Source organism: Leopardus geoffroyi, chromosome B3 (assembly GCF_018350155.1).
Source record: "Leopardus geoffroyi isolate Oge1 chromosome B3, O.geoffroyi_Oge1_pat1.0, whole genome shotgun sequence".
Classification (NCBI taxonomy): domain Eukaryota; kingdom Metazoa; phylum Chordata; class Mammalia; order Carnivora; family Felidae; genus Leopardus; species Leopardus geoffroyi.
The window spans coordinates 2,027,758-2,052,572 of NC_059337.1; the positions used below are offsets into that span (position 1 = coordinate 2,027,758).

Sequence of the window (24,815 nt, forward strand, 5' to 3'; positions counted from 1 at the left end):
GGGTGGGGCCCGGCCAGTTCGCGCTGTGCCTTGACCCCCCCACCCCCCGCCCCGGGCAGGGGTGGGGGGGTGGGGGCTCCTCGGTGCCCACGGACAAGAGCAGTGGCCTGTCTGTAGCCTGCGTGGGGCTGGGGCCCTGGAGGAAGGACTCCTTGCTTCTGTGTGTGCGGAGAGACGCTCTCAGCCCAGAGGGGGGTCGGCTGAGGCGTCCCCCCGACACGGCCACCTGTGCCCTCCCCGTGGCGTGCTCCAGGTACAGCCCTCACCAGGATGCCGACCCGCTGAAGCCCCGGGAGCCGGCCATCATCAAACACTTCACCGCCTACAAGAACCAGGACCACGGGGCCTGGCTGCGCGGTGGGGACGTGTGGCTGGACAGCTGCCGGTGAGGACCGGGCACGGGGTCCTGACACGAGGACGGGGTGGGGGGTGCCTCCCCCGCATGGGGGAGGGGAGAGCGGGGCAGGGAGGAAACAGGCACACAGACATCGGCCTTCTGCTCAGTCCCCAGCCAGGCAGAGGCAGCGACCCCCCCCCCCCCGACCCCCGAGCCCCCTGAAAACAGCCCATGCCAGGTGCTGGGGGGTCGTACCTGCCACGGGGTGAGGCTCTCTCGGGCCACGTAGCCAGTCGTCGGAAGGAGGGAAGGAAGAGAAGGCCAGTATGTCCCGGGCACCTGCTGCGTGCAGAATCCTCGTTTGCCTTCCTTCCTCACTGTGCTTCTCAAAGATGCAAATCATCTCCATTTTTAGAGATGGTCAACTGAGGCTGAGCTCAGTGACTTTCCCGGGAGGTCACACAACTAGGAAGCGGTTGGACCGGGGCTTGAAATTTCAACTCCTGGGACGCCAAAGCAGGGCCACGGCGCAATTGTGACACTGGGTCGGGCCCCGGGGCCGGCGCCTGCCTGCCTTCCCGGGAGACGTGGCGCCAGCTGTCCGTCTGTCCTTCCCGCTGTGGCTGAAATGGGAGTGGGCGTGGCTAAGGGGAGTGCAACCCGCCTGCACGTACCCCGCCGTCACCCGGGGCCGGCCCCGAGAGTGGCGAGGTCCTTCACGTCCCCCTGATCCAACCTCCCACGAGCCCTGGAGTCAGCAGCGCGGGGGCAATGCTGGAGGCCACTGTCCGCGAGCAGACGTCGAGCGGGAGGCGAGCTCGCCGCGCAGGGTGGGAGAGCCCGCAGCCCCTTCCCCACACAGTATCCACATGTGACGCCAGGGACAGGGAAGCGTCCCGCCCTCCGCCACGTCCCTGGCCGTGGCGCGAGGGCAGGCTCTGACCGTCCGCTCTCGTCCCCAGGTTCGCCGATAATGGCATCGGCCTGACCCTGGCCAGGTAAGAGCAGCTGTCCTCGTGCCGAGCCCTGTGTGGGAAGCCGGCCGCGGACGGCTCATTCCAGACGCCTCCTCCCCACAGCGGCGGGACCTTCCCGTATGATGATGGCTCCAAGCAGGAGATCAAGAACAGCCTGTTCGTCGGCGAGAGCGGCAACGTGGGGACGGAGATGATGGACAACAGGATCTGGGGCCCCGGTGGCCTGGACCACAGCGGGCGGACCCTCCCTATAGGCCAGTAGGTTTGCAGCCACGGAGGCTTCCTTGTCCTGCGTGCCTTAAGCCGAGTGGCAGCCACAGACGGAATGATGCTCGTGGGAGATCTCCGCCTGTCGACTGCGAACCCCCGTCAGTTACCAGTCAGAGAAGTCACTGAAACAAGGGAGGCTGGCCGGCGGTGGGGTGAGGTCTAGAGCGGGAGAGAGAAATCAAGCGTTCGGTGTCGCATGGCAGTCGGCAGGGGAACCTGATGGTCCAGAGGCACGGTGTGGTTCTAGGGCTACGGTGTCTGGGGTCAGCAGCCGCGGGTTCCTCGGATAGCACCCTACTCGGAGAATTGCACCCACTTCTGGGGACGGGGGAGAGAGAGATGGGCCAAAGCACGCTTGGAGGACGACACCCAGGAAGGTGACAGAGCCCAGCGCTGTGTCACACGCAGCCTGGGAACTCCGGTCAGGAGTTCAGGGGTCAGACGAGGGGGACCAGCGCGGGAGGCGACGTCACACATGGTCGGGGCTTCCAGACGCTTATAAGACAGAACTCATTCCCCATGGGCCCCACGGTTAGAAGGAGTTTAGTGCGGGAAGAACTGTCTGACGGCCAGGCCTGTTCATTAGCAGAACCGTAGGGCTGTCCTGAGGGGTCCCGGGCTCTCTGTTGCAGAACGTGTTTCAGGCAAAAGGGGGGGGGGGGAGGCTGGCCAGGCAGCTGGAGGAGGGGGGACCGGGAGAGCTGGCCAGCTCACGGAGCAGAGGGGCTCGGTCAGTTCCCGGGGGAGCCTCAGCTGGGTCGGTGTGAGGACGTCTGTCCCCCGTCTGATGGTGATTCTGCTCAGACGTGAACCCAAACCCGACGGCCAGGCTCTGAGCCGGGCAGACGCGCGGGGGTCTGCTCCCTGAGGGCTGAGAGCCCTCCTGCCCCCAGAGCTTCCCCCCTGCCTTTCTCCGGAGAAATATAATCCCTGCCTCTGTGGGCAGGACACGGGCCCGGAGCTCCCACCCCAGTGGACGTGCGCCTTTGCAAAGATTCTGCGGACAGAACCACGGCCTCCTTTGGCGCAAGTGGTCTGGAAGCCCTGGTCTCTGTCTGGTCGCAGCGATAGACCAGCCCCTTTGGGTGGTGTTTATGAGTAACTCTGGATCTGCGTACTTGGGCGTTTTTTTGCTGAGAGTTACCAGCCCTCCGGGGCCGGAATGTTCTGATGACTTTCAGGGCTGACTTTGTTTATGGAGGCCCGACAGTTCTGCCGAACCGGGCAAGTCCCTCACGCGGCGTTTGTGAGCAGGGACCGTGTCCTCCTGGTCACGAGGGATTCGTCCGCAATGGTCCTGGGCTGGGCTTAGATGAAAAGTAAGCATACGCTTTGCATACACAGCCAGTAAGAGTGGCTGGTTCCCAAGATGCCTTAACTCGAACAGTGCCCGGAGGCACCCCCGGAGAACCAGGATCCAAGGCGCCAGCGCGAATCGGCTGCTTTTAAAGATGCGGAAATGCAGGAAGTCCTTGGTGTCGACTGAAGGCACACACCAAGGCTGGTGTGATCCGGGCTTTCCCGGGGGACCTGCATCTGGGGAGGGGAGCCCCAGGTAGAGGACGGGGGGCTGCGGTGTATCCTCCCAGGGCCAGACCCTTCTCTATGCTTCTTTTCCTCTTTCTGCCCTCCCTCCTTCACGCCAGCTGTGGAAGGAGGGGACCTGGCCCAGAGGCACAGATACCAGCACAACCATGCACACTGGGCTTCCAGAACAAACAAGCCTAGGTTCAGGGTCACCGAGAAGCCCAGCTGGCCCTTGCCAGGCCCGGCGCAGGAGTCCGAGGGCAGAGGAGAGGAGTCTCTGAGTCCCCGCCCTCTGCTGAGCCAAGTTGCCCGTTCTCCGGTCCTTTCTACCTCCGCCTCCCATCCTCTCCCTGGCTCCTGGAGATCGGGGCCTTCTTGGGGTCCTTTGACAGCCCACAGTCTTGCCTTCCCAGTGGGGCCTGCCGCTCCTGTAGGATTACGTGCCCTGAAAGGTCACGTGCGTTATCGCGCTACAGCATCCTCACCTTCCGTTCTGTCTTCCCCCTCGCCTGTTTTCCAGACCCAACAGATTCACAATTGAAAGGCTTACTCAGAGGAAACCCATTTGGGTCTTAATCTGATTAAATGGTTACGGCAACTGAGACTAAATAATGACTAATGGCTCTAGTCTCCCAAGGGAGACAATACTGGCATTCTACAGAGTATTTATGGTATCTACCCAAGGACTCTTAACAGGATGGAAAAGCTGGGACAAGTGTTTGAATAGAGGATGATTCCCCAGCCCCCAAGCCAGCAACTAAACACATATCTACCCATCCATCCATTCCTCCATCTATCCTTCCATCCATCCACCCACCCACCCTTCCTTCCTTCCTTCCCACCATCCACCCACCCACCCACCCATTCTTCCTTCTTTCCTTCCTTCCTTTTCTTTCCTTCCTTCCATCCATCCACCCATCCCTCCTTCTCTTTCATCTATCCATCCATCCACCCACCCACCCATTCTTCCTTCTTTCCTTCCTTCATCCATCCACCCATCCATCCATCCAACCTTCCTTCCTTCCTTCTATCCATCCATCCATTAAGTCATCTAGCATTTATTGACATTTACTGGGTCTATAAATACTTTCTCATGAACTGATGAATTAATAATGCCCCTGCAGCGAGGAGTGGCAGGAGGTGGGGATCAGGATGGTTTACCCAGAAAGTCTGTTTCCATCTGCCTTGGAGGGTGCAAACAACTCGGTGGCATAACGTGGCGAACAGGCTGACCTCTCTCGCTTCCTTAACTCTGTAGGAATTTTCCGATCCGAGGAATTCAGTTCTATGACGGCCCCATCAACATCCAGAACTGCACCTTCCGCAAGTTTGTGGCCCTGGAGGGCCGGCACACCAGTGCCCTGGCCTTCCGGCTGAACAACGCTTGGCAGAGCTGCCCCCATAACAACGTGACCAACATTGCCTTTGAGGATGTCCCGGTGAGTGAGGTGCCAGGGCAGCCTCTGGGCAAATCCAGACTGGGCGGTGACTCACAAGTCCCCCGGGGCTGGAGTTTGAGCCGTTGCCACCACCGCAGGGAGCGAACGCTGCGTCCCACTTGCCCTCCCCCTGCCCCGAACCCCCCAGAGCCTCAGCACAGCCTCCCTCCAGACGCAAGGTCCTGAGGCTGTTCCTCCACAGGCCTCGGTTTTGACTGTGGAGTCTTGTGACAGGGCCACCTGGGTTAGTCAGTTAATCTCCAATCCCAGGGTTTCCAAGGCGCTCACGTCTCCCCGAGAGGGCACCACAAACGGGGTCTTCCTGGGCACAGACAGGTGCCAATGAAGAGCTGGGGGTGAGGAGGGCGGGACGGAGGGCGGCACTTTGAGGCTGGGAGGGACCTGGGATGCTTTGTCTGGGCTCTGGATCCCCCAGAACTTTCTTCCTTCTCCTCCCCTCTGGTCTTGCCCTTTGCCCGTCTGCCTCGCGCCGGCGGGCTGAAGGGAAAGGCGTGAGAACTTGTGACTTCATTTCTTTACTCAGGCCACCGAGGCCTGGGAGAGATCAGTCACAGAGCCCGCCACGGGCTCGTGTCGACAGACCGTCCTCTTCAAACAGATGCACACACCCCCCTCTTAGACACACCACACACGGTCCTCTCTCACACGTTGCCCCACGTGTGTGTGCTTTCTCATGCACACACCTCTCCCCCCCTCTCACACTTGTGCACGCGCGCACACACACACACTCCTGTGCCCCCTCCTCTCTGCAGGCTTTGAGCCCGCACCTCAGAGCACTCTCCAGGGTCACCCACAGCAGCCGGGCCTCGTGTGAGCAGAGGCCAAACGAATGCGTTGGGTCCGGAGTGGAGGCCGGTGAGCGGGCTGCAGTCTCCCTTCACCTCTGGCCCAGCCTCACTTCCCGGGGCTCTGTTTAGATTACTTCCAGAGTGTTCTTCGGAGAGCCGGGGCCCTGGTTCAACCAGCTGAACATGGATGGGGATAAGACGTCCGTGTTCCATGACGTCGACGGCTCTGTGTCCGAGTACCCGGGGTCCTACCTCACCAAGGACGACAACTGGCTGGTCCGGCACCCGGACTGCATCGACGTCCCCGACTGGAGAGGGGCCATCTGCAGCGGGCGCTACGCACAGGTGGGGAAGCAAGGGCACCCCTGGTGTCAGCAGCCCCTCAGCAGGAGCGAGCGCCTGCTGTATGCCCGGCTCCGTGCCGATCAGAGAGACAGTCAGGTTTCCTTCTCCTCTCTTCCTTTTTCTTCTCCCCACCCGGTGGCATTTTCAAAAACTCAAAGCGAAAACCACGTTGCAGGCAGAAAGCAGAATGCCTGGGAGGAGGGCACTGGGGGGTCACTTGGATTCAAGTCAGGCCCCAGAGCCTGGAGTCAGCGCAAAGACGCGGACACATGTGGAACCAGACCCGCCTCAGTGTCCTCATCTGTGAAATCAGGGTAACAGTCGAACCTCCTTCTGAGATTGCGGGCGTAAGGTTCGTATGACGGATGCAAAGTGCATCGCCGGCCCCGTCCGCCGGAAATGTAACGCACACCAGCCCCGTGGTCCTGAATTTTCCAGAGGCCCTGTGAAAAAGGGAAAAGAAACGGGAAATTAATCGTAATAATATATTTTAACTTAGCATACTCAAAATCCTATCATCTCAACACGCAAGCGATTTGTAAAAATCGTTAGTGAGGTACTTTTCCTGGATGTAATTTTGCCTCCTCTAAGTCTCCGAAATCCACGACACGGTTTCCACCTCGAGCCCGCTCAGTTTGGATGCAGGTTTTCGACGAAGTGAAAGCTAGTCCTACCTCCCCAAAAGGATAAAGTCACGTGCAGTGGGAAAATATTTTACACTGCTTTGGGTTTGAGGTTTAAATTAATCAAAAGTTAAAACCCAGGTGGGTCCTCAGCCACACCGGCCACGTTTCCGGGGCTCGGGGGCCACATGTGGCCAATGGCCGTCGTGGGGAACAGCACCTGGGACACGACGGAGCCGAAAATACCAGCTAGCTGTTACGATGCTGGCATTAGCTGTTATTTGGCTGATGGTGAATAAATGAGCAAGAGGGAAGATAGCCAGGAAAACGGCAGCATTAAAGTAGGAGGGGAGTCCCGGGGCCGGCCGGGGACGTGTACGCAGAAGCTGTCCTCGTGATTACCATACAGGCGGACGCTGCGGACGTCAGGACTGGAGGGGGGGTGAGAAAGGAGCCGGAAAGTGCCTGGGGTCCGGGAGAGGCGGGAGAGAGAGCTGGCGCCAGAGAGGGGAAGGGGCCACAGGGCCAGGCGGGCACAGGGAGGCGAGGGTGCTGGAGAAACCAGGCCTGGATCTTCCCCCGCACCCTGTCTCTCCCACACGGGGCTTGTCTTCTGTGCAAAAGCTCTGTCAGCACCTGCCCGGTTGTCCTGACCGGCTACTGCTTAATTATTACTCATAATCTCCCCCCTTCCCTTTACAGCTTTTGCCGTGCCGTAACATACCCTTAAAGCTTTGGTTCTCGGGACGGCCCCGTGCCACGGGCAGCCGAAGCTCCTCTTTCCATCCCATAGGCAGTACTGGGGAGACCACCCCTCCCTCCCGCGTGCCCAGTTTCGCGCTGCTGTGCTGGCCACGGCCATGGTGGTGTCACCTGCACAGGGGCCGTGCCACAGGGCAGGACGCCACGATTTCCACCAAGGCGGGCCCAAAACAACGCGGCTCTTGGGTCCCTGGGACCCGAGAGCTCGTAGTCTTGCTTTCAGGGACTTCTCTGAAGCAGGATGGCACGCCTTCGTGCAGGGCGTAGTGACACGGGGCCTGGCCACGGGGGCCAGACCTCGGGAGGCAGAGAAGGAGCGTGCCCAAAGCTGCCTCCCAGACGCAGGCAGGACAGCAGCAGGGGCGAGGGGGCTGCGCGCACAGGATTGGCCAGTTCGCTTCCCCCCCCCCCACCCCCCGCAGTCCACCATCTGACTGTTAAGCAGACTCCTCCCGTGTTTCCACCGCTGTGTCCCGGACGGAGCCCTTTGTTGAGAAGGTGTCCGCGGGATCGCGTAGAACGGCGATGGCCGCACCCCCAGCCGTCCATTCAGGCATCCTTAAAAGGGCTCCTCGAGAACGTTCCTTTGAAAGCGGGGCCCGTTGTCAGATGTTAACCAGACGCTCTGGAATAATCCCTCGTAACTGTCCTGTCGTGTTTCCTTTTTGGGTCCTGAAAGATGTACATTCAGGCCTACAAGACCAGCAACCTACGGATGAAGATCATCAAGAACGACTTCCCCAGCCGCCCCCTCCACCTGGAGGGGGCCCTGGCCCGCAGCACCCATTACCAGCAGTACCAGCCGGTGGTCGCCCTGCAGAAGGGCTACACCGTGCACTGGGACCAGCCGGCGCCCGCCGAGCTGGCCATCTGGCTCATCAACTTCAACAAGTAAGCGGGCGCAGCCGCTCCGACGGAGCCCCAGGCGGCGGTGGTGACGCCTCGGGACCGCAGGCCGGCCCACGTCACCCCTGCAGAGGGGCCGAGGGCACCCAGTAGTCCAGAATCCGAGCCCCGGGCGGAGCCCCCCTGCCCCGGGCGCGGCCGGGCTCAGGCAGAAAGCCTGGCTCCGCGGGCCTCCCTACGCCCCACGTGGGAGCGGGGACCAGCGTCCCCTCGAGGTGCAGCACGACAGCGTTCCCGCCCGGATCTGGCCTCCGGCGTCGATGTTCGGGGGCTGTCTGTGCCTGTCACTTGTCACGTGCTCCTGGGACACGGACGCCAAGCAGATGTGGAAAATGACACCGAAAGAGATGAAATGAGCCCTGAGACCGGGCCGGACCAGGAGGGGCTGAGCTGCAGGGCAGCACCCCGGCCTAGGCCCGGGCGGCACCCAGGGAGCCCCTCGCCCTGCCAGCCACGCTCCCCGCCCCCAACACTTGGCAGCCGGATGGTTACGCGCCCCCCCCCCCCCCCAGCAGAAATGGAGGTGCCGTCTGGGGGAGAATCCTCTGGTCTCTCTCCAGGCGGGCCCCAGACTCTCTGAGGCCCGGACGCCCTTGCTTGTGGCCTGACCCCCCCTCTGCCTCTAGGGGCGACTGGATCCGAGTGGGGTTCTGCTACCCCCGCGGCACGTCCTTCTCCATTCTCTCCGACGTCCACAACCGCCTGCTGAAGCAGACATCCAAGACGGGCACCTTCGTGCGGACCCTCCAGATGGACAAGGTGGAACAGAGCTTTACGGGCAGGGGCCACTACTACTGGGACGAGGACTCAGGGTGAGGACCCCCGCCGTGGCCGCGGGAGGGCGGCTCGGCCCCGGGCCGTGCCCCTGGCCCTCCCAGCAGGCCAACCCCCACCGGGTTACCTGCCGTTGACGGAGAACGCTTTCCCAGGGGCTTCGGCTCAGGGGCCGAACTCAGGTTCCATCCGCCAGTGACATTTTCCAAGCTGCTAAGCCGGGGGTAAACATTCCGTGAATATACACGGGGATGGGAGGAAATAGGCCCATTTCAGGCAAAAAGCAAAAGCAGCTTTTCCTTAAACGGAGGAGACACGGTCCGTTCCCTCGGGTCCTCCCAAGCCAGGGGGAGCAGATGACATCATCCCTCGTCCAGAAGGGGACAAAGAAGGGACAGAGGAAATAGCAGGGTCCTCCCAGAGGTCACGGCACAACCTTGGCACGGCTCGTTTCGGACCCGGGTCCACCTGTCCCCAGAGCCGTCACTAGGCGCTGCTCAGTGGAGGGATAACAGTGATGGAGTGTCTGCGGAGAATAGGGAGCTGTCTGGTCCCCTCCCTGAAAGAGTAAGTCCACCACCTCCGGAATGCCAACAGTGTCCGAGCGGTGAGGCCGCTTACAGCCTCCCTGGGGAGTGACCCAGCACTCCCTGGGGAGTGACCGTAAAGGATCCCTTGATGGCTGTGTTCCCTCTCTTGATTGCAATCAGCGATAAGGAAATACCTAGCAGGGGCACTCTCTCTCTCTCTCTCAGACACGGTTTTATCAATTTGATGAGAGAAAAATTCGAATTTGAAAATCAGAGGCATTAGTAAAATGCTAGGTTTGGGGGGAAATAAATAGCACCCGATTTTCACGGAAATTCTAAACCACTCGTGGGGCAGACAAGGCCACAGGTGAAGAGGGAACAGAGACTTAGGCTGATGGAACCGTTGGAGGACAGCGCCAACTGACAAAGTCCCCAGGTGTGCCTGCCGGCCCCAGGAGGCACCGCGTAATCGCGGACGCCCCCCAGCCCCCCCCAAGACTCCGGGTACGGAGGGGCGGACCGGGGAGCCCAGCCTCTGCAGGCCGACCTCCACACCCACCGTCAGTGCCTGGTGGTGATTAGGCTGTGCTTTAATTCGGTGACACCCTTGGGGGCTGCGAGCTGGGTTCCAGGACCCGAAGCGCTGGGCTTCCCCGATACCTGGGGCCCGTCTGAAGTCTCGATCGGCCCCTCTGCGCGTCCAGGTGCTTCCCTGGCACGACCGGCTGTGCGGCGGTGGGTGGAGGTCGTGGCATCATGGCGCGAGCCCAGCTCGCCGGGCCGTCCGCGCGCAGGTGCTTCCCAGAGCGGGGTCGGCACGGGAACAGCCTTTCCAATGCTGCAGGCGTGGGAGTCAGCCTGGAAGGTTGTTTCTGAGCAGGAGGAGCGGTGACAAGTCCTAAGTTAGTGCCTCGGTTTCCTCGTCGGCCGACCCCCTGCACCACCCCCGCGGCATCCAGTCCTGTCCAGCAAGCAGGGAAAAGATGGCAGTTTCGAGAAAAGTATAGTGAGGAAGGCTCGCCTCACCAGGCTCAGTGACGGGGTGGCCCGGCTCTGTGACCGTCCTCCCATGTGGTCCCGGGTCACTCAGCTGCTCGGAGTCCGAGAAAGCAGGGCGGTGACGGCACCTACTGGGCGGGACCGTCTGAGGCTCCAGCGAGATGGCGTGTCCACTCACGGCCTGCGCGGAGCGTGGCATAGGGCACGTGCCCAGAAAACGGTCCCGGTTGGCGTTGCGAGCTTTGACGCCCGGGTGCTCGTTTCTCTCTCGGACCACACGTGACCCCGTGGCAGACACGGGCTGGTGGCCATCTCGTAAGGCCCGTGGGTCTCACCGCGGGGCTTGGGGGGTGACGTGAAGACAGAGGGGGAGGAGGGTGGCGAACGCCTGAGCGAGCCCGGCCGTGGCCCCCGCACGCAGGCTGTTGTTCCTGAAGCTGAGAGCCCAGAACGAGAGGGAGAGGTTCGCCTTCTGCTCCGTGAGAGGCTGCGAGCGAATCAGGATCAAGGCCCTGATCCCCAAGAACGCGGGCGTCAGCGACTGCACGGCCACCGCCTACCCCAGGTTCGCCGAGAGAGCGGTGGTGGACGTGCCGATGCCCAGGAAGCTCCGTGGTGCCCAGCTGGTGAGCGGCCGTCACGTTAGGGCCCTTTCCGGACACCCGCTCGGCCCCCCCCCCCAACCCCGTCCGATCCTGGGGTGGCCAGGGGTGCGGGGAGGCGAGGGGGGCGGCTGCCCCCGTCAGGCCGTGCCCGTGGCGCCCCCAACCCAGCCAGGGCAGCCGGTCTTACTTGCTTTCCAGAAGACAAAGGACCGCTTCCTGGAGGTGAAGATAGAGAGTTCCAGGCAGCGTTTCTTTCACCTCCTGAGCGACGTGGCTTACATTGAAGTGAGTGGTTCCGGCCCCTGCAGGGGCGCTGCTTGGCCGCAGGGGGAGGCGGTGTTATGTCCTGGGGCTGTTGTCACCGATGACCACAAGCCAGGGTAGCCTGCAATAGAAGAAACTTGTTCTCTGGCCATCCTGGAGGACGGAAGCCTCAAATCGGGGGCTCAGCAGGGCCGGGTCCCCCTGGAGACGCTGAGACCATCTGCCCGAGGCCTCCGCTGATGTCCCCCGGGTTGTGGACGTGCCCCCCCACCCCGCCCCCAGCATCTGCCTCTGTCCTCGCACGGCCTTCACCCTGGGTGTCTGGGCCCCACACCCCCTTCCTTCCTCCTACGAGGACACCCATCGCCGGATTTAGGACGGGCCCTAAATCCAGGATGACCTCAAGATCCTGAATTTAATTGCATCCACACAGACCTTCCAGCCAAGTAAGGTCCCTTTCCCAGGGCCCACCCACACAGAGGGCCCCGGAGAGCCGCTCGGAGAGGGTTTTGTGCTCTGAGCGGCTGCACGGACCTCCTGGCTTCGGGGTCCACGTGGGCGCCCCGTGCCCGCTCCCAGCGGTGCTGCTTTGGGCCTGCAGGTGGACGGGACGAGGTACCCCAGCTCCGAGGACGGCATCCAGATGGTGGCGATCGATGGCAGCCGCGGGCACGTGGTGAGCCACACGAGCTTCAGCAGCACCATGCTGCAGGGCGTCCCGTGGCAGCTGTTCAGTCACGTGGCAGCCATCCCCGACAAGTGAGTCTGTGCGCGCCCCCCCCACCCCATCGCGTCCGGTCTGGGGGCACCGAGGGCGCGTTCGAGGTCTGCCCGCGCCTCTGACGACCTAACGGGTGCAGGGCGGAGAATGTAGGTCAGGCCGAGGCGGCCGGGCTGCCCGCTTACAAGTGGGAAGCCTGGCCCTGGCCTCGTTCCCCGGCCACGACACGCTTTCCCAGCATGACCTCACCCCGCCCACGCTTTCAATGCGATCCAAGTGCCAGTGGCTCTTAAGTTCTCCGGCCCCGCCACGTCTGACAGGCTACAAGTCTCCCGTGGAACCCAACCTCGCCCTTGGCCGTCGCCTCCCAGCCCGGCCCCTCCTCCCGTTCGCCGTGTTTCGGGTTCGTGGGCCTGAACCTTGCAGACGGCTGGACCACGGTCTGGGCGTCCTGCGTGACTCCCCTGTCCCTTCCTCCTCTGTGACCGGGTCCCGGCCCCCCACCTGCCCGCTCGCCCTCCGGCCGGGCCTGTCTATGGCTGCGAAGCAGGCCCTCCGGCTCAACCTCCTGACGGGCCAGGCCTCTGCCGCCCCAGCCTGACCCGGCCTCCCTGCCAGCTGCTGGCTTGAACTCCTCCCAGCACCTCCTGTGCCCTTTCCTAGAAATCCCTGGTAATTCCCGGCACCTTCCCAATCTAACGCACACCTCTTTGGTGAGGTCTCTTCCAACGCAACCACAAAGTTCTGCCTCTACTAACACACGAGCCTCAGCAGCCCCGGGGATGCGGCCGTTCCCGGGCGAGGGCCCGCGCTTCCTCGCGTCGGGGCCACGTCTAACTCGGTTTTGCGTTTCTCGCTAAATGGAGGGGTAGAACTCACTCTCAGGGGCCACGACCTGGCACGGTGGGAAATCCGGGTGGCCCGTCGGAGCGGCCTCTGCCCTGCCACCAAACCCCGTGCTGACGAGTGTAGGCGTTCACAGGCCGTGACAGTCCCATACGGGGCAGACAGGGACACCTCTGAGCGTGCAGGCTTCTGGCCCCATCAGGATGCTGTGACGCACGAGGAGCCCCGTCTGCGTCCCGCTCCTGGGAGCTAGCCCAGAGCCCAGTCTAGAGGGCACGACCTTTGTCTGGGTTACCCCGAGCGGCGAGGCTTAGCTGTGCCAAAGGGACGTGAGCTTTTCCTCCGAACTGGAACGATGACGAAATGGCCTCCTGGGAATGGCGCCAGAGCCCAGTGCCGAGAACAAGTGTGCGATGCTCCCTCTCTCTGCTGGCTTCACCTTGCCGTCCCCTGGGGCCTCGTCCCCAGGCAGCCCCAGCTCCCCTCCCTGTCCCTAGGGCTGACGAGCCCGGTGCATCTGAAGGGTGTTCCTTCTGCTCCCGAAGGGACACAAACGGGGGTGACCGCGGCTTCCAGAACCCTGTCTGGTTTTTCCGCGTCTGGACTGTGGTCTGTGGTTATGGGATTCCTGGGAGATGTGAGCCGGGAGCCCGTTGGGCTGCTGTTCCTGGGGGGAGGTGCTCACCTCGCCTGTCTGTCCCGGCCCCGCGGAGTCTGCCACCGTGAGGCTGTGTTCCCAACACGTGGGCCTGAACACGACCAAGGCCGGGAGCAGAGAGTCTCACCGGGCCCCCAAGCTGGGCTTGTGCAAGCCAGGGCCCGTCTGGCTGGGCGCACGCCTCGCTCCAGGCCCCTGCCCCCCGCCTCCGAGCACGACTCCCCTTGGGCCTAGTAAACTCGCCCCAATCTCCCATGTGCAAACCGGGCAGAAAGTGACGTGAACGTGGAGGTTAACACTCCCCAAGCACGCGGTGACCCAAGCTTCTGGCTTGCTCTCCCGCCATGTTTCTATCTGGTCCCAACCCAACGGGCTGAGGACATTCGCGTTAATAAACGCCAAGCCGAAGTCCCTCCTCCGTGCACCTACCCCGTCCTCTCTGGGGACAGACACGCGTGCGGGCAGCGAGCGAGCTGAGAGCAGGTGTGGGGAGGTCCCCGGGTGCCGACTGCGGCCAGATGTGTGGGAGGGAGGCCGGGATGTGGGTCAAGCATAGAAAGAGCCAGTCCGCTCGGCACGAGGGACAGGTGGCCTTTCCCCAAACCCGCAGCCGGGCCTCTGGGCGCTGCTGACTGCCCCCACCCTACCTGCTCTCCCCTCCTGGCCTCTGACACCTCCTCTCGTGCAGCTCCATTGTGCTCGTGGTGTCGAAGGGACGATACACTTCCAGGGGCCTGTGGACCAGAGTGCTGGAAAAGCTCGGCGCAGATAAGAGCCTCAGGTTGAAAGGTAAGCGATCCAGACCCGGGGTCTATACTGACTGTAAGTCCAGATGCCTGGTGTGCGGGCTGCTGCTACCTCTTGCCGAGACCACAGTGCTCCCCACCAGATCCCAGGGTCCTCGACACTAGGTGGCCTTCCGGAACGTGCGGGCCGGATGCCGCCCGTTCACCATCCCTACACGCCAGCAGCCTCCTCCCAACGTGTGAGCAGACACGGGAAGCCACTTCCTAAGTTGTTCACCCGTCCGCTCAGCACGGGCCCCCTCCCCTTCTCGTTAAACCAAAGCATCAGCAGGAAAGTGGCTTGATCTGCCCCCGTCCCGGCTCCCGCTACAGGGACGGGCGGGGCTCTGCCTCGTCCTGGACACTCCTACGCCCAGGTAGGGAGGGACGGAGAAACGAAAGCCGGAGGCATCTCTGCGGCTTGTCCGAGGTCCCTCGGTGCTTCTGCAGTGAAGCCCAGCGCAGACCCCACAGGGAAGCCCGCCCAGCATGACCCTCGTCACCGTCACCGCGGAGCCCAGGGGAGGCTGGGAGGGAGGCGGAACAAGCCCGCAGACGCTAACGTCCGCTGGGGTCCACCCATGGTGCCCGGCTGCGCACCTGCGGAGCTCGCTGCGATTGCCGCGCGTTCACGGGTCACGGTGCCGTTGCCTCCGTCTGGGATGGAGCCAGACGCTTAAGTAACTTGCCCAAGATTAGAATTTGGATCCGAACGCTTCTAACCCAGAGCTCAGCTGCCACGCCATCCTGTGAGGAGCATCAAAGCTCGTGGCCCGTCACGTGGGACGCCGATTCCTGGCAGCTCCCACGGGAAAGCCCAGAGGCCCTGAAGGCCCTTCCCTCGAGCCAAAGAGAGCCCCAAGAACAGAGAAGTATCTTCTCGGGCTCAATCCTGGACTCATCTTGGGGCCTCTGCCTTTTTAACTAAGACCCTGTTGCCGAAAGCTGACGTAGGTGAGGTGATCTAAGTGGCGTCTTCCCAGAGGTGGCACGTGTGTGCCGCCTGCCAGGCCGGGCCGATCCCGGGTGTGGACAGAGAGCCCCACGCCCCTCCCTCGGTCAAGCTCCGAATGCAAGGCAGGGCTCGCGGAGTGGGGCCGGGGGCCTAGACGTCTGGTCTGGCCGCACCACTTACTCTGAACCCTTGGACGGAGTCCTTCCAAAGCCATGGCACGCTGGAGCCGGGAGAGGTCCTGTAGCCGAGCGTCATCCCTCGTGTGACTGGCTGACAGGGGATGCTGGGCTTCAGAGAGGGGCAGGGCCTCACTGGCTGATGGGGGACGCTGGGCTTCAGAGCGGCGCAGGGACTCGCTGGTGATCAGAGGCTCAGCCCGAAGGCGGCCGGGGCCCCGGGGGGCCTCCTGTGCAAAGCAGGGCCACCACCCCGCACGGCCGACCGGAGGCTCGGGTGAGACCCTGTGTGCCCCTCGCAAATGACGTCATCGGGCGCCAAGCTGCTCCCGGGGGGGCAGAGCCCGGGGCGGCTGGGAGAGGGCGCCTGGAAACGCCTGCAGGGAAGGGCGATGGGAGGCCTGGCGGGAGCCACTCTCTTGGGGTTTCTGTTCATGTGACTCACCCCTGCTTTCCAGAGAAAATGGCGTTCGTTGGCTTCAAAGGGAGCTTCCGGCCCACCTGGGTGACTCTGGACACCGAGGACCACGGGGCCAAAATCTTCCAAGTGGTGCCCATCCCTGTGGTGAGGAAGAACAAACTGTGAGGACGCCAGCCACCTCGTGTCGCTCCGCAGTGGACCAGGACGGTGGACTCTTGGCCGCGGGCCAGGCGGGGCGGCTGGCTGCCCCTGGGAAGGGCGGGGGGCAGCCCTGACGGGCCGGGGGGAGGGTATCAGAGACCCTGGCGCGGCCACCCGCCCCCACTCCAGCGTCCCCCTGCGGCCCCCGGGGGGCAGCCGACCGTGCTGGGAACCTTCCTTCCTGCAGCCTCTTGGGTGCTTCTCTCCTACCTGTGCCTCTTCAGTGGGGGGGGGCGCGGGGGCCACGCAAGGAGACCCGAGCTGCACGGGCGGCAGGAGCCCTGACCCAGCCGTTCACAGACCCCGCGCTCTCCAGCGCGCACGGCAGGCTGGTCGATACGGGGGAAAGGGAGCCGTGAGCAGACACCAACCTTCAAGGGGTCGGGAGCCGGCGTGTAGATGCAGCCGGCCAGGACGGGACCATCTCCCCTCGGGGGACGGGCGAGCCCTGCCTCTGGAGGGTTCGCCCGACCGTTCAGGAGGCCTCGGGTCCCGGGATGGGGGGGAGGACACGAGGTGACTTTTAGAGGCCCTCTGCGTTCTGAGACCACACTGCACGCGGGAGCCAGCGGCAGACGCGAGGGTGCCGTGTGGCTGGGCGCCCTGGGCCGTGAGGGCGGAGCTGCGGGAGGTCCGGCCTGGGGTCCGGGCTCGCAGGCTGCAGGGCGGGCGGGCTCAGAAGAAGACCGGGCCAGGATCCCGCGTGCTCGGGTGGGTCAGGACACGGCCTGCAGGAGGAGGAAGGGGGTGGGCACCTTGCAGGGCGGGCTCGGGCAGCACCCCCCTCCCAGTAGCTCGGAGGTGCTCCCACCTGCTGAAGCTGCTGACCGCTGGGTCACCCTGTGCCTGAAGCTTGCTGGCCCACCCAGCGAGGCCGCACGTGCCGGAGGGGGGGGGGGGGGCCGGGCCGGCCCGAGGTGCCCAGGGCACTGAGCACCGCCTGGCCCCAGGGCGGGCTGGACCAAGTCGAGGGAAGTGAGCTCCTACCTGGGGCCTCATTTGTTCTTTATCCCGAGACCCGGGAACGTGCTCTCACCTCAGGAGCCCGAGGTTTCAGAGTCGGAGAGGACCTTAGGGTACGTCCAGTCCAAGACCCTCCTTTCACGGAGGGGGCGTGTGAGACCCCGAGATGGGTTAGAACCACGCGGCCAGGCGGGGGCCCCCGCCCAGCACGTGCCGCCACACCACATTGCCTCAACAACCGGCCCCGGGCGCTGAATGGGGATGAGTCCCCTGAAAGAGTCATCAGAATAGAGAGAATTGGCCGATGGCTGTTTCCCTCCAGGCCCGCTGCCCGCCCCGCGGGTTGGGGCGGCCCTGCGGCCCCCGCTTGTCCTGGTGGCCACGGCCGTCCCGCTGGTGCTACCCGAGCGCAGGTGCACAGGTGCGGCCCAGGGCACAGTGGCGGGCTTGCGTCAACGCTTTGGGTGAGCCGGCTAGGCTGCTGGGGTCGGGGGCTCGCAGCTACCCGCTGACCCCTGAGCTGTCTGCCTCGCCCACCCTCCGCCCTGCAGGGAGCTCAGAGAGCTCCTGAGGGAGGGGACCCCTTCTGGGGTTCACACTCTCCCGGGGGGCCCCAGGGTCACGCCGAGCTGCATCTCCCCCTTTCCTGCGCCAACCACACACTCTTCGCAACTCTTCTTTCGAAGACGGCCTTCTCTGCCTCCTCTGCAGCCGCGGCCCTCGGGAGGGGTCCCCTCCCCAGGCTGAGCCGACCGCCAGAGCGGTTTCCCGGAGCACGGTCCGTCCAGCTGCTGGGAGGCGAAGGTGGGACACGGCAGGGGCCGTGCTCCCGGGAGAAACCTCTTCCACGCAGATTCCCGGCGACGGGTGGGGAGGGGAGTCGTGACCTCATGTCCCCGTCTGCAGTTCTGTTGAGTTTTTCAAACTCTGTCGACGCGAGGGTCTCACACTGTGAACCAGCTAGGGTGGGGTCGCTTCCGGTGGCCGGGAGTATGGACAGTCTTTGGTTCGGTTGGTTTCAGAGAGCGTATCTGTCTGAAAATGCTCAGAGTTGCACACACACCCAGCAGCTCAGGGTCCATGCGCGCACTCTCCCTCCGACGCCGGCCAGCAAGAGCCAGGGGCCCGGCGTGCTCTTGGTGGCACACGTTTTCTCACCGCCTGGAAAATCGCTCCCACGGTTCTGTCTGTCGGCGTCCAAATGAGTTAGGCCCTCTGGGGCGAGCCACACTCCCCTGAAATGCTGGTCTCTTTCCTGTCGCCGAAACGGCTGGTCCTTTTTCGGGAATTAGATGTTTTGTTCGTAAACATTTCTCATAGGTGTTGCCACGAACAAAGATGTGTTTTCTATTTATTTATTACGTATGCACTTGGAGAAGTCGTCGTCGGAGAAATGGATCGTCCTAAATGTCACGTTCGGGGATGTCCTTTGGACCACGACCCGGAACCTTCTGCTGGTGGCAGAGGGCACCGGCTGTGGTTTGGAAAACCTTGTACCATAGTAAACATACAAAGGATCTCAGCCTCCCGCCTGCTGCTTTCGTTTACCATTAAAGAGGGCCTCGTTTTACGCCAGAGAGCTAAGCAAAAATGAGACTGATGAAATCCCACCCCCCCCCCCCCCACCAGTCTGCCTCTCTGTCACTTCCAAGAATTATTCGTATGTTAATGTCCTACCTTGTCCTGCTCTCTGGGGCGCCCACAAGAGCCGGTGCAGCTGGTCCTGTGGGAGAAGAGGCATTCGTTCATGTGACCGGCCATGCCCAGGACGCACCCTGCCCTCCTCACTCCCAAGCCATCAGTAAGCCCTCAGGGCAGCACTGTCCCCCGGGGGAAAGCCAGGAGGGGCCAACAGGGCCTTGGCTGGAAGCAGGACTGTCTCCTCCTTCTGGAGGCCACGCGCAGTGTCTGAGAACAGCGTAGAAGTGGGGGTGGGGAGGTGGGTCCAAACCGAGCTGTCAGGCAAGAGTGGCAGAGGCAGGCTAGAGCGGTCCCCTTGGCCACGCTGGGAGGGGCCCACAGGATCAGCGCGGGGAGAAGGTGAGACGCAGAGCCTAGAACGGGGAGACCGGGGAGTGTTCTAGAACTGCACTGCCCGGCTGGCAGCCACTAGCCATGCGTGGCTAAATTCGAGTTAATTACAAGCTAAATACAATCAAAAGTTCAGTTCCTCCAGCCCACGTGGCTAGTGGCAGCCATCCCGGATGGGGCAGGTCTAGCACGCTCCCATCAGCGGGCGCCTGGCGGCTCAGGCGGTGAGCGTCCGACTCTTGACTCCTGATTTCAGCTCAGGTCACGATCTCACGGGTTCGAGCCCCGCGTTGAACTCCGCGATACAGCGCGGAGCCTGCTTGGGATCCTCTCTCCCCCTCTCTGCCCCTCCCCATTTGTTCTCTCTCTGTGTCTCTCAGAATAAATTAAAACGTAAAAAATAAATAAAACATTTCCATCACCACAGAGAACTCTTCTCTTGGTGGCTTCTAGAGGGCTCTCAGGGCTCAGTGTTTGTGTGCGTGCGCGCTCAGTCCACCGAAACGGGTTTGCATCAGGCTGTGGTATCGAGGTGCCAGTGAACGAGTCCGGTGGACCAGCTCGGACACCCGTGTCGGTGGGCCGGGGACAAGTCCGACACCCCGCCCTGGAGGAACATCGCCTGGAGGCATCACATGTGAACATTAATCCAGTAAATGTCTGAACACCTGCTGGGCACACAGGGGACACAAAAGACCCCCATGGCGGACAGGTGTCAGGGCTCCGGGGACAGGGACGAACCGTCCTGACCTGCAGCGGTCAGGGATCAGCAGGGGCTGGAGGCGCCCGGAAGTCAGGGGTGGGCGAGGCACGGCCCGGCACGAGGGAAGTGAGCAGAGGTGCGGGCTTGAGGATGGAACAGCATGCGGGGGGCAACGTCGGGCAGCCGGTTCACCCCTTGGACGCCCGCACACATGCTGCTTCGGCGACGCGGGGACGGCCCCCGTGGGAGGGCTGGGACGGAGACCCTGGGCGGCTAAGGAGCGGGAGTGAGGACTCAGGGACCCTTCCACAGTCACTGATGCCCACAGGGAAGTCCCCATACGAGAGCTTGGGCCCCAAGCCCCGTGCCTGCTGACAGGCCAGCCTGGAGGGGAGAGGCGGGAGGGGCTTCTGCGGAAGGAGCAGGAAGTAACGAGAAGGGCAGGAGGGCGGTCCTGATGAGGGAACAGTGCTTGCGGGGCCTGGCGGAGGAGACACCGTAGGAAGTGGTGGGGGCGGGCTGTTCCACAGACTGGAGGGAAGAAGGGACGGGTGTCCACGCAGAGATACCCAGTGGGGGCCTCGAGGGGTCAGAGTTCATAGCATCTGCTCCAAACGCAGGGGCATGGAGTCTGAAGCAACAGTCCCTGTATCCACGTGACAGACGCGGCTGGGTGTGCAGGCTGACCCCCACCTAGGGTCCTGTCTGCATCTCTGGCCCCGTCACCCACTGCTGCTTCCCGGGCCCCAGGCACACAGGAATCTCATCACGTCTCGCCCACCCAAAGCACTTAGTGTCCCCGCAGTGTGACATGTGACCCGTTCCCTGTACCAGGCACACCCTTCCCTCCTCCTCCTCCACTCGCCGTGTGCCTGCCCTACTCTCTCCAAGGCTGAGTTCCACACGAAGGCGTCTCTGACCCACCCCTGGCCCCGTGGACCTTCCTCCTTCCTCCCCTGGGGCCCAGGGCCCCGAGCCACCACAGTCCACACCCTGCCACCCGAGGCCACTCGCCCCTTCCGCCAGCCTCCCTCAGGGCGGGCCATCTGACTTCCCACGTGGGGCAGAGTTGTGCTCTATAAACGTTTCATCGAGGGGCGCCTGGTGGCTCAGTTGGTTGAGCATCTGACTCTTGGTTTTGGCTCAGGTCATGATCTCACGTTTGTGAGCTCGAGCCCCAGGTGGGGCCCTGCACGGAGTATGGAACCTGCCTGTGATTCTCTTTCTCTCTCCAACCCCCTCCCCTGTTCACACTCTTGCTCTCTCAAAAAAAAAAAAAAAAAAAAAAAAAAAATTGGGGGCGCCTGAGTGGCTCGGTTGGTTAAGCATCCGACTCTTGCTTTCGGCTCAGGTCGCGATCTCACGGTTCATGAATTCCAGCCCCACGTCGGGCTCTGGGCTGACAGCGTGGAGCCCGCTTGGGATTCTCTGTCTCCCTCTCTCTCTGCCCCTCCCCCGCTCGCTCGCTCTCTCTTTCTCTCTCTCAAAAATAAATAACCTTTAACAACAACAAAAAAAATGTTTTATAAACGCATCATTGAAGGTCGAATGATGGCACGAGCAGACCCCTCTCCTCCCTCTGTCCAGGGGGCCAGGACCCAGCTGCCCTCCGACCCCGCTCTGAGCTCCCCTGCCCCAGGGGCAGGAAAGGAGTGGGAAGTGAGGGGGGAGGACGACCCCCCGGGAAGGGCAAGCACAGGGGCTCGCCTCAGAGATGTGCGGCCACCCACGCAGAGGACGTCAGCAGGGCGCATCGAATGAGCTTTGATTTCCAGCGCAGACTAAGGTTATATTTATACCGGACCGTAGTCTATTAACACGCAATAGCATTGTGTCGAAAAAGGCCAATTGCACACACCCTAACTTTAAACTACTTTACAGCTAAAAAATGCTGGCCATCGTTCAGGGTTTCAGGGAGTCGTAAGCACCGATCACAGATCACCGCAACACAGACAGTAATGGTGAGCCAGTCTGAAATATTGCGACAACCACCCACACGTGACGCAGACGCACGAAGTGAGCCACGGCTGTTGCGACAATGGAGCCACGGACTTGCTCAACCCCGGGTCACCGCAAACCTTCCGTTTATGAAAATGTGCAATATCTCTGAAGTGCGACAAAACGGGCCGGTAACAGTGCTAAGAATCGAAGACCTCCAGAGCCCATTAAGAAAATGAAATTAGGGGGAAAAAAATGAAATTAGGGTCACCTGGGTGCTTCCGTAGGTTGAGCGTCCGACTTCGGCCCAGGTCACGATCTCGCGGTTCGTGGGTCCGGGCCCCGCGTCGGGCTCTGTGCTGACAGCTCGGAGCCTGGGGCCTGCTTCGGATTCTGTGTCTCCTTCTCGCTCTGCTCCTCCTCTGCTCACGTTCTGTCTTTCTCAAAAATAAATAAACCATAAAAAAAAGTTTTAAAAATTAAAGAAAACAAAATAATTTGCGGACCACGGGTTTACACCATAAACGTCGGCGGCCTAGGTGTCCTCAGCGTTTGGGGGGTCACCTCTTCTCTTAGTAGTTACATGAACCTGCTGAAGGTCCCCTGATTGGGAGAAACTCAGTGACGCCCCTCACTGCCAAGTCCTGCGCACACACACCCACGAGCCTCCACTGCTCCCGTGCCCGGCTGGCCTCCGCTTTGGACCTCCCGGTCTCCCCTGACAGAGCCGTCCCCTTTCTCCACTATGCGATGACCTCAGTGGGGAACACGGCCTCTTTCCTTCTGGATCTCCCCAAATTACATGGACACAGGGAGGTCGCTTGTAGCAGAATTTTGCTGAGGGCTTGGGAATATGGCACAGCAGCCATCTAAAATAGAAAATGAGTCATCACGATGGAATGGTAGGCACAGGGGTCTCTTCCGAGGACCAGTCTGCGGGGCGGGGCCTGGCGGGGGAAACAGGTGACAGACAGTTACCCACGTTCTGCAGAAGGGCTCGCGCGCGAGAGGCCCCGTCACCTCCCTCCAGACCGGGGGACAGAAGGCAAGAGGCGCTGCCGGGGCGGGGTTCCCTGGTGGAAATCCCGAGAGTGGACGGTGCTGGGCACTTTCTCCTCTCTCAAGGGGTGCACCCCCCGAGCCAGGGGAGGGGCGCCAAGAGAACCCCTCGTGGGGAGGCGGGGATATTTGCGGGAAAGACAAGACCGACATTTCCCTTCTCAGCTGCACGCTCGCTGAGCCCCAGGCTGACCGGCCACCCGGCTGGGGCGGAGCGGGAAGAGCGTCCTCTGGAGGGCTGTCCTGGTTCCCCGTCCCTCGGGAAGGCAGAGGCTGAAGCTGCCTGTCCCCTCACTGGGGTATCTGCAGGTGGACGCAGCGAGGCCGCCGTTCCCGGGTGAACAGAGGGCGGCCTCTGGATACACGCGTTCACTTCCACCTCTGAGCCGGGAAGGACGCACGAGGCCTCCCGTGAGCCACGCACACGCCACGGACCTTACCCGCAGCGTCGTGAGCTAGCTCGAAGGGACCCCGGCCCAAAGGGCCACCTGCTCAGATGGCGGGATCTTTCCAGGAAGAGGTGATGGGCTGCCCCCAGAGGCAGGAGCTGAAGGAGAAAGTGGTCTCACCAGTATTCGACTGGAAAATGCACCGCTCAGATCAAAGTCGAAAGGACAGTATCTGGGAATAATCCGGAACACGTCTCAAGCCAAAGACCGTGAGGGAGGGCGCCCAAGGACAGTGTGCGATGACACGGGGTGGGGAAGCCTTGTGGCCCCCCCCCTCCTCCAACCCCCCACTCTGGGCCCCACCCTGCAGGAGCCAGCGGGGATGGGGCTGGGGAGGGCTCAGGACGCGGAGCAGGGAGACAAGAGGGAGAGCCGATGGCCCCCATTCCCTCCTGCAGGGGCTCAAAGAGAAGGCGGAGGCGGGGGACAGCAGCGGGGTGCAGGTGACCTGGCTCTGGGGGCAAGAGAAGAAATCCCTGGCTTGTAGCATTTGCTGAAGCCCATGGTGTGAATGTCCCGACGCGGCCAACGTGGCCGATGCCAAGCTGTGGATCCCCGGGTCCCTGCCAGCCTGAGCACCGGAGCCCCGGGTCCCCGCCGGTCTGAGCACTGGTTCTCACAAGCCGATACTAGCTGGCTCGGCTGAGTCGGCAGGGCGCCTCGAAGGCAGCACGGACAGAAACAGGAAAGTCCCCGCCAGTCCGGGCCCTTCAGCACATCAATCACAGAGAGGAAGGCGGAGGACAAGGATTAGACTCCCCGGGAAGGTACCAGGTCATCTCCTGCCCTGCTGACTTCCAGCGGGTTGGGCCGGCTGGAGGCACCCTCAGGAGATGGGAGGGAGGCTCGGGGAATTAATGTCACTGCTTCCCTCTTTGCCGGGGCCCTGCGGGCGGGTGCTATCCTCCTAAGGAACACGGGGCTTGGGTCAGCACACTTTACCGCCGTCTGGCTGAAGCCCAGTAACCGCCTCCCTCCCTCCCGGCACCCCCAGGCCCAGGGCTGCTGACCCGCTCCTTGCTGGGGCCCTAAACTTTATTCACGTGACTTGCAAATGGCCCCTTCATGAAGTGATCCTTACTAAGGCTTCCCGCTGGACTCTACTGATAACTTTATATACGAGATGCCCTTCCGAAGTTTAAGTGGGGAGAAAAGGAGAAAAACAGGAAGGGGCCACTCACAAAGGAAAACAGACAAATGGTGCATAACTACATTTAAAAATTCAACCTCACTGGCAATTGGAAGATGCAAACTCAAACAACAGTGAGATGCTACTAATCACCCATCAAACTGAAAATATGAAAAAGGATGCTAAGGGCCAGAAGAAATGGACACTCTTTGATGGTGACCAGAGAATTTGGTACGAGTTTTCCATAAAGCAATTTACCTTTATGTAAAGGTGGTCTGACGATGTGTGCAAAGTTGGGCTCCAAAACTCTATCCTAAGAAAGGGCTACTGGGGTGCATGAGGATCTGTGACAAGGACATTTGCTGCCGCATTTTGCACAATAATAAAGAAACTTTGAGACAACTGTATAGTCAGTAATCAGAAATTGGCTAAACTGAGGTTCCCTTTCCCAAAACAAAGATTAAGTGACTGTTGAAGGGGGCACTGGGGGGGGGGGGGGCTCAGTCAGTTAAGCATCGGACTTCGGCTCAGGTCATGATCTCACGGCTCGTGAGTTCGAGCCCCGCGTCGGGCTCTGTGCCGACAGCTGGGAGCCTGGAGCCTGCTTCGGATT

The 24,815-nt window shown here is 62.0% G+C and overlaps 1 protein-coding gene and 1 long non-coding RNA gene across 6 annotated transcripts in view; one reads left to right on the forward strand and one right to left on the reverse strand.

Moving 5' to 3' along the window:
• The window catches only part of LOC123584436 (cell migration inducing hyaluronidase 1), a 128,984-nt gene extending 110,569 nt beyond the window's left edge, over positions 1-18,415 (forward strand). For 4 of the 5 annotated variants that reach the window (XM_045452266.1, XM_045452265.1, XM_045452270.1 and 1 more), the window contains 12 exons: positions 254-385; positions 1,300-1,335; positions 1,417-1,572; positions 4,370-4,550; positions 5,489-5,704; positions 7,769-7,980; positions 8,622-8,807; positions 10,720-10,924; positions 11,102-11,188; positions 11,769-11,926; positions 14,081-14,181; positions 15,767-18,415. In XM_045452266.1, coding sequence (XP_045308222.1) covers positions 254-385; positions 1,300-1,335; positions 1,417-1,572; positions 4,370-4,550; positions 5,489-5,704; positions 7,769-7,980; positions 8,622-8,807; positions 10,720-10,924; positions 11,102-11,188; positions 11,769-11,926; positions 14,081-14,181; positions 15,767-15,894 — 1,798 coding nt within the window. In that variant the 3' untranslated portion in view covers positions 15,895-18,415. The remainder of the gene's footprint in view (positions 1-253; positions 386-1,299; positions 1,336-1,416; positions 1,573-4,369; positions 4,551-5,488; positions 5,705-7,768; positions 7,981-8,621; positions 8,808-10,719; positions 10,925-11,101; positions 11,189-11,768; positions 11,927-14,080; positions 14,182-15,766) is intronic. The other variant, XM_045452268.1, reaches the window with a different exon arrangement.
• Positions 9,251-21,884, reverse strand: LOC123584437. Its single transcript, XR_006705428.1, has 9 exons — positions 21,837-21,884; positions 18,571-18,616; positions 15,754-18,344; positions 15,313-15,447; positions 11,787-12,014; positions 11,091-11,320; positions 10,326-10,810; positions 9,960-10,171; positions 9,251-9,328 (listed from the first exon to the last, which is right to left on the reverse strand). It is a non-coding gene; the product is annotated as an uncharacterized LOC123584437 (long non-coding RNA).
• Between the last annotated feature and the right edge of the window lie 2,931 nt (positions 21,885-24,815).